Genomic DNA, 8,637 nt, shown 5'->3' on the forward strand with positions numbered 1-8,637 from the left:
GTGGTAGCACACAGTTTGACAATATGATCGATCTGTTTTCCCAGGAAGTTTTAGTCAGCACGTTTGTTGCTGAAGCAGTTGGAAGAGGTCAAGCTTCAGATGAAGCTGAAGAAGCTGATGTCTCAATAATCGAATCAAAAGAAAGGAGATATCGCGGTTACATGACCGGCTGCAATACTGTGAGACTGTTAATCATGAAATGTCCCAGAGGAATTTTGTGGGTAAGTTTTTCAAATTGGATTTTCTTACATCGGCCTCATATGTGGACCCTGGACAATCAATTGATTCTTGTTTCATGATAAGAGAATGTCTTGTTGATAAATTGGTTGTTTTCTTGATCTTTTGACCTGAAATTATTCCAACTTTTATTTCTGAAAAGATTGGCGTTAGACCTTCTCTCATGTATGTATGTTTGGTAAGGTTTCTTCGAAAGATTTTATATGTACACTGACATGGGAAAATATAACAAAGCAAATAAAACAATAAAGGATGTGGTAAATTAAAAGTAAAGCCTCGCCGCTTAAATTTACCATGAAAGAAAAGGAAAAATCTTTTAATCCCCCATGCTTGTAGCTACTGTCAACATCACTAAATGAGTTGATAAATTTAATAATTTTAATGTTGATAATTGCAATATAATCCTTGCTGATTTGCTATAGAGCGAGCTGAACTGCATATGTGTCGAGCATAATGGTGGTACATATCTGCACTGACGAACGATTTAGCCGTCATAATGGTGGTACATATCTGCACTCATTAACTAAAATTAAAATTCCACAACATAAGTAGATAAATTTAATAATTTTAATGTTGATAATTGATATAAACTAAATTATATAATATTTTAATAAAAATTTAAACATTTAATATATATTATTTAATTTCTAAATAAAATGCAATAAAAACAAATTAAATTATATATAAATCTATAAAAAAAACTTACAATCTGATCGTAGAAGACGCCGGTGCATTGTGCACTTGCAAAAAAATCAGGTGGAAAACGACCTGCACTACAAGCTAACAAAATTCATGATATATACCAACACTCAAGAAATTAATTTCCAAGAATTGAAACGCAAAAACCTTACCCCAAATTGAAAATAAAATCGAAAAATTAAACGCAAGTGTGAAGTGGTGTGGATGGAAATGGCCGGTAAATGCGAGTATTTATAGAAACTTTGCGACGGTTTCCGTTTAACCCGTCTCTTTTAGCGACGGTTTTTAATTAAATCGTCGCTATTAGCGACAGTTTGAATCAAGCCGTTGCTATTAGCAACGGTTTAAGCAAAACTGTCGTCGATCTGATTTGGTTACATCGTCGTTATATTTAGCGACGGTTTTAATAAAAATTGTCGCTACGAAAAATATTGCGACGATTTTAATACAACCATCGTTAAGTGTTAGTTACTATCAGACAGACTAACAATTTCAAATGAATAGGCCCTACAATTTCGAATGAATAGGCCCTACTCGTTTTTTGACTTTCTTGTTCATGGATTTAGATTTCATATGGTGTAGGCTTATTTGATTGCAATATCCATGCTACTTGACTTTTAACATTATATCCATTTTTTAGCCTCACACGTTTTTTATCGTTCTCATTATTTTTTTATTGTTTTAGAGTATCGTTTGAAGTTGACTTGTCATTTTTTTGTTTCACTACTTACTTATGACTTCTTTATGTCTAGCTCAGCACAATCTTGTTTTGATCCGTTCGTAGACAACGAGTTTACCGTAAGAAGTCATAGAACATCCATTTACTGGCGTTTCGTTTTAAGCAAGTCGTTTTCGGCACGAGAACTTCATCTGCTGTGGATTCAGGGCTTTTAGCCATAAAGGGCTATAAACTACTGCACAAAATTTCATCTTGTGCAATAAAAATTGAAGAAAAAGTTAAGAGGGAAAGGACTTAACCGTATGAGGAACTAATGCAAAAGAAAGAAATAGATAAATAATGTAACGCCCCAGATTCGACGACTGACGAGTCTTTCCAGCGTGCTTATATCCTCACTCACACGCACCCTAGGAAATTTCCTAGAGGTCACCCATCTCAGAGTTGCCCCCAGTCAAGCGAGCTTAACTTTGGAGTTCTTATGTGATGAGTTACCGAAAAGAAGATGCACCTTCGTGGTATGGGTAGTACATATCAAATCTTTTAAGTCATCTTCAACTGTACAATCCATTACATTGAACAGTCTCGGAATCCCTCTCCTTCCGGTGTAAGATCGGTTCATTCATGTTCCCTCCGCCTAGAAGCCTGCCAGGAGCCGCTCATTGTCCGTGCAACCTAATGGCACCGGCGGTCACCCCGCCCTCTTCGGCCCCGGGCCTCACAAATAAAGTGTCTCTCCTCACTTTGTCTCCCTGTATATAAGTTTGTCAAATTATTAAAATACTCGAGATCTGGGAGTTGTTTCATATTTATACAAAGCTTTGTTTATTAGTGAGATTATATTGCTAGCTCGCCATTATTCGTTAATTAATAAGATGAGGGAGAAAACATTAATTAAAAATCATTTGACTTTTCTCAATGTGATGGAGGTGGAAATTACATGGATTATTTGATGATTATAAAGATGCCTAATGTCTAAAATGAACATAAAAAAAGCTTATTCTTTTATTAAAATATTCTTACTAAAACTTAGTTAGGTCTAAGTTTTGTGGCGTGGACTTAGCTGTTTTATCCGATTTATTTTATTGAATACAAAACGTGTTGGTACGTGATAAATATTCTTATGACACAACTTAGGTATCGATATTTGATACAAACAATATAATTGAGTTGACTTTAATAAATAAAAAAAACATTAAATCATAATTTGATTATGGCTGATTTACATGGGAGCACTTGGCGTTTGGGGAGTCAATTGGCCATAAGGAGACACTTGAATGCAAATAAGTATAACCAGGTTGACAATGTGTAATTACTCCAATAACGCAATTGAACGTTAAAAAAAAGGAGAAATTGGTGAAATATACTCAATCAAAACATTTCTTTGGGTTCACTCCCTACCCACAAAATTATGGTACTATGTCATACAAATTGTGGTATACTTCATGTGAAAATCTGGTGGTACACTTCATGTGGAAATGTGGTACTAAAAAAGTACACTGAGACTGAACACAAAAAAAACGACGGCCGGGGACTGAAGGCCAATTTCCCGTAAAAAAAAATATAAAAAATTAACAATAAGCATAACCCAATTGAAAGGGGATTGTTTTTGCTAGATTTTTCCTGTGTTTTTATCTGACATACTTTGCCAAATAGAGCTTTTGACATATGATATGGATATTATGTAGGTTTCACTTACCAGAGTACATTTTCAGCTTTATTTTTAATTTTATTTTATTGAATACCAAGTAACTTGTATACCAAAGAGTAAGATCATTCACACACAAAAATAACGATTCCTTTGGTTGGCTGTAAGTGCTTTATTCATAAAAGTGGTAAATCTCGTTTAACTGCTCTTGATACTATCATGAGTGAGTCTCATGTGAGACCGTCTCACGGATCTTAATCTGTGAGACGGGTCAATTCTACCCATATTCACAACAAAAAGTAATACTCTTAGCATAAAAAGTAATACTTTTTTATGGATGACCCAAATAAAAGATCCGTCTCACAAATACGATCGTGAGACCGTCTCACACAAATTTTTGCCAATATTCATTTGTTAGCAAAGATTATCATGTGTTCTATCAGTTGACAAATTTGTGCATGTTGTATTGCACTATGTTTCTTCTTACATTGACTACTGGCCATATGTGGTAATATTATTCTTTTAAGATTTTGTGCTGCTCATGTTACTAATAAGTGATAATGCTAAGAAAAATAATTGTGATACTTCAAATGAGTTTTGGGAGTTGATGGGAACATAATTTTTCAATATTTTCATTATTTGCCTTACGGACTTTTTACATGGATCTGAGCAAAGGGACATAAAAAGAATATTGCTAACTATGTAATTCATAGATCTATGCCTATCCTCGAGTCTCTCGTCCTCGATCTGAAAGAATGTCGTTTAAACCTTAGCCACGTCCTTCAAACTCGGTGGTATATATCGAAAACTTTTGCACAATTAGCTTTTGTGTGCTATTTCCCATCAGAAGTGCTCTCTATTTGGTACATTCCACCTCCTGAGACTGAGCTTTACTTGTGCACTTTGTTGATGCTCGATCATGTACAATTAATCTGCATCCCGTGTACATTCACATGGACTCCGTAATCCAATAGGATAGAATGTAACTTTCTGGTTCTATGTTGTATGCCTGGGTAAATAATAATGGGCTTCTGTTATCAATTCCTATATTTTGAGTGAGAGTTTGATTGGCAATCCATTCTGGGGAAGAGCAAAAGGTCCATACTGGATTCCATTTTGTGGGCCAATCATAGACCACCTGCAAGAATCAAGATCGAAAGATTGGAACCAACTCAATGATTTAGAAGATATTATATGACATGCTATTATTAGGTATGAAAAGGAGAAATCCTACTCTATACTCCCAGTCTTGATATGGTTGAATTTCAGCCACATATAGAACTGGTGCGTACAAGATATTTCCAATCAGAATTGATTTAGCAAATTTGAGGTTTTCAGACATGCACCGCTCTTAAGGTTACAACAAAAGCGAGACAGGTTCGAAGTTTCTGTTTGGAAATTGATTTTTGATTAGATGTTGGATTTTATGAAATTGGTTTTAAGGCTATCTCACCTGTACTTGGTACTGAGATGGTGTACAAGGACCAAAATCTCTAGCTTGGCCAACTCATTTCCAGGACATGAGTGGGTGCCATTGCCAAACGGCATGAAACTATTGGGTTTTGGAGGTGCCTGTATCGTTGAAAGGATGGGCAATTAGATCATGGAAGATGAGAATATACTAAAATTCGATGACACCACATTTTACAAAAATCAACGATATTTTGTGTGTATGATATTTACCTCGAATCTTGAAGGATCAAACTTCTCCGGGTCAGAGAAATTCTCTGGGCTGTGATGTATGTTCCTAAAAAGTGGCAACACTTTCCACCCTTTAGGAATGATATATCCTACAAAAAAATTCGAAGAAAATGGTCAGAACATACATTCAAGAATATTAAAGATATAAAACAAAAGGGTGCCCATCAAATTGGCCGGCCAGATTAGGGAATCTGTTTATCAAAACACACTTAGATTTAAGTTCCATTCTCCTCATGTTTTAGAGAAATATTTCATTTCAACTTTACTCACCATTAAACTCGACATCTTCAACAGCTTCTCTGAATGTAAAAGATAAAATAGAGGCAACTCTAAGTGTTTCTTGGATGACCCTTGTAGTGATTGGCATTTTCTTGGTGTCTGCCCACTTCAAAACCTTCTCTTCTCCACACTCTTCTTTGTACTTCTTTATAGCCTCTTGCTCTTCCTGTAAAGTCAAGAAACATGCAGGGAATGAAACAAGTTTTTTCTAACATTTTTGATCAGATTATGCATCTTGAATCTTATGATGAAACCATCGTTAAAAGAACTGGTATTTTTTCCTGTTATGGAAACTTACCGTGACAGCTTGGAGAACACTTGGATTTTCGGCAAGGTACTTGATAATCCATGTTAGAACACTAGCAGTTGTGTCACGGGCAGCAAAGATTACACCAATGATATTGTCTGCAATTTGCTCATCAGTTAGTCCTTCTGTCTCCCCCATGAATGATCCGAGTAAATCCGTGTGATTATGTTTCATTTGTCTCCTAAGCGACAGAATTTTGGCCAAGATCTGTGCCAATTCCTTTCTAGCTTTCATTGCATTGTGAAAAAGTGTTCCAGGAACATTGATTGGCATCGAATTGTATCCCTTTTCAAGAATGTAATAACACCTCTTTAGATCTTCTCTGTACAGTACTTCGTCTTTTCCAAAGATTGACAATAATGCCACATTGAATGTGTACTGAAACAATCAATTGAAAATTATCAGTATCAAGATTTCAAGTTGTTTAGTAGTAGAAACCGGGGAAACAGGGGAATTTTTTTTTTTTTGTGTCATTGTTTTCTTTCAGTGTTTATTTAGAAAGTGTAACATACTGTTTTCATCTCTTGATAAGTTGTTATCAATTTTCCTTCCCACGACTTGAGGGAACTAATGGCTAATGATTCGATATCTGGCATGATATTCTTGATTGCTTCAGGCATGAATGCGCGGAGGACGAGTTTTCTAAGCTTCATGTGGTACTCTCCTTGATGGAAGAATATGGCCTGTTTGCCTAACATTCTCTCCTTGCTGGCTGGAAATGTGGGCTTAAAGAGGTGAGCTTTGGAAACTAATACAACTTTCGCTGCTTCTGGACTTGAAATCATCACACACTGACATCCAAGGATGTGAGTCTTGAATATTGAACCATACCTATAAAAAAATCAAATCAAGTAGCCATATCAGAAAATATTCAACCTTAAAAAAGTGTGATTTTCTAATTTCTTAGTTGTGGCATAACAAGTTCTTGAATTCGAGCTCCACCGAGGGTCTGAAAACAGGATGGACCCTCTGAACCCAGGAACTTCAGGGGGGGGGGGGGGGGGGGTGGGTGGATTAGGCCGAGAGAGGAATTTGAATTTTAAAACAAACAACTTGTAATCAATTTTTCAGCTTGATAAGAGACGACCTCCCCCCCTTGTTCCAGTTGAATCCATCTCTTGCTAGAAGGAAATTGAACTTACTTCTTGACCTTTGACGCAAAGAAAACATTTGGGTTTTGTGAGTATAATTGGAAGGTTTCACCAATATAAGGCCAACCCATTGTTCCTGGTGGAAGTGGCAATTGAACATGTCCAATTTTCAGGAGTTTGAAGATGTAATTTAGGACATAGAACAAGAAAACCAAGACTAGTATCAAGAAACACAAGGAAAGAGATTCCATCTGATTTCTTGTGCTGCGACGGATTCCTAAATACTGGTAGAAGTACAGCAGTGAGAATTGGCAATCTTTTCCTTGGTTTGAGGTCGAGGCAAATGAAATAAAGATGTTATTCTGTGGAGAAATGGAGTGTGTTTAAGGGGTATTTATAGGCCCATGCCATATGGAATCTGCTCCAGCTCATGAATTGGTAAGAGTAGAGAGAGGAGAGGACACATGAAGAGAGATTATAGGCATGCATACGATGAGAGAGAAAGGTGGACACGTGTCATATTGAGTTCGCAAAGAGAAAGGGTATGTTGGGGAGTTATTGGTTGACAATGAATGCTTCATCAGTCATGAAAGAGAGGTGGGAGGAAACCACCCTTTTTTTAAGGATATCACAAAATATTGGGAAGAGTCGTAGCTTCCGTACAATATTATAAACTCTGGGTTAGTATCTTAACACATACATGCATATACATGGAAAATTCGCTGTTATGGACAAGATGTTATGATCCGGTTTTCTTTTATTTTGTTTAGTTTTCAAGATTAGTCCACTTAATAAACAACATAAAATACACATAATTTTAACATGGTTCAATCCAACCGACCTTCGTCCACGGAATCATGCTTAACTGTCAAGCAAATTTAATTAAACTTCAATATTGTTACAATCATACAAGGATTTATTTAAACAAAAAACTACATCTTTCCAATGGCATTTTTTTTTTGACGAATACATCCATCAGATTTCACTTGGCAAGTATCACTCGTCTTCAACTCCTCTTCAATCGAACTCGGATTGTTTTCTTCCGAGAACATCACCTTCTTCTTTCAAGGAATGAATCACAAGTTTTTTGCGTATATGTGTTTCACCAGCAATTTGAATCTCAAAATCAGAATGAATAAGGTGAAACTGATTGAGTTTTGTAGTAGCAGTTGTTGCGACAAAAAATGAATATTAGACGTTTTTCTCCACCAAAATTCGTGCACTCCAATTGATGTTTTCTCATAATGATTTAAGCATCGTCTACGCTAGTATATGTATTAAATCTACTCAGAAAAGTTTGACAATGAAAGTCGATCTCTCTTGGCGCACATGGACACCATCAACGATCCTCAAAATGAATGAACACTCCTTTATATAGAAGATCTCATTATATTAGGATAAACATTATATTTTCAAACTTTTCATCATATTTTCTCATATCAATCAAGAAAATATCTTTCTATATCTCCATAATATTTTCAACAATCACAAGATATATACAACAAAATATTTTCATTCAACATAGATACAAGTTTATATTTTGTCATATTTTTTTATCATTCAATCAAAATTTTATTACTCAAAAAGATATTACAAATACGTTGGTTACACCAGTGTTTTTTAAATCGGATCAGACCGGTCGATTTGATTGAAAACCGATCACGAGTTCAGTCCAGAACAATCCGATAAACCGTTCGGACGGTCCAGCCAGTCAAGGTCTTGAAATGACACTAGTTTTTAATTTTTTTTTAATTAAAATCATTATATCTTATATTTTATTTTTATATATTTACATATTATGATTATTTAGATTTTAAATTTTATTAAAAATATTACTTTAGTAATATTAGACATTAGTTTGATTTATTTATATTTTTTTATATATATGTTGTTTTTTAAAACTTGGATAAATATATTTTCTATTACTTATATACACATTTTAAAATCTTTATAATTTAAAATATATTATTTATTAGATTATATTATTATTTTATATAAT

The 8,637-nt window shown here is 34.9% G+C and overlaps 1 protein-coding gene across 1 annotated transcript; it reads right to left on the minus strand.

Annotated features, from left to right (window-relative positions):
• Positions 1-3,855: 3,855 nt before the first annotated feature.
• On the minus strand, positions 3,856-7,234 carry LOC140988269 (abscisic acid 8'-hydroxylase CYP707A2-like). The gene is made up of 7 exons (XM_073457287.1): positions 6,690-7,234; positions 6,060-6,378; positions 5,539-5,925; positions 5,232-5,406; positions 4,944-5,050; positions 4,714-4,832; positions 3,856-4,398 (listed from the first exon to the last, which is right to left on the minus strand). Exons 1-7 carry the CDS (start codon positions 6,887-6,889, stop codon positions 4,305-4,307), a joined length of 1,401 nt encoding a protein of 466 aa, XP_073313388.1. The 5' UTR covers positions 6,890-7,234; the 3' UTR covers positions 3,856-4,304.
• Positions 7,235-8,637: the final 1,403 nt, after the last annotated feature.

Source organism: Primulina huaijiensis, chromosome 11 (assembly GCF_012295235.1).
Source record: "Primulina huaijiensis isolate GDHJ02 chromosome 11, ASM1229523v2, whole genome shotgun sequence".
NCBI classification, from domain to species: domain Eukaryota; kingdom Viridiplantae; phylum Streptophyta; class Magnoliopsida; order Lamiales; family Gesneriaceae; genus Primulina; species Primulina huaijiensis.

What these genes read in the sequence shown, in the direction of transcription:
- LOC140988269 (XM_073457287.1), bottom strand. Translation starts at nt 6,889, where the DNA reads ATGGAATCTCTTTCCTTGTGTTTCTTGATACTAGTCTTGGTTTTCTTG. An exon ending in TGAAGATGTCGAGTTTAATG is followed by an intron (nt 5,051 to 5,231) that starts GTGAGTAAAGTT and finishes ATTTTTTTGTAG; the next exon opens with GATATATCATTCCTAAAGGG. An exon ending in TTGATCCTTCAAGATTCGAG is followed by an intron (nt 4,833 to 4,943) that starts GTAAATATCATA and finishes TCAACGATACAG; the next exon opens with GCACCTCCAAAACCCAATAG.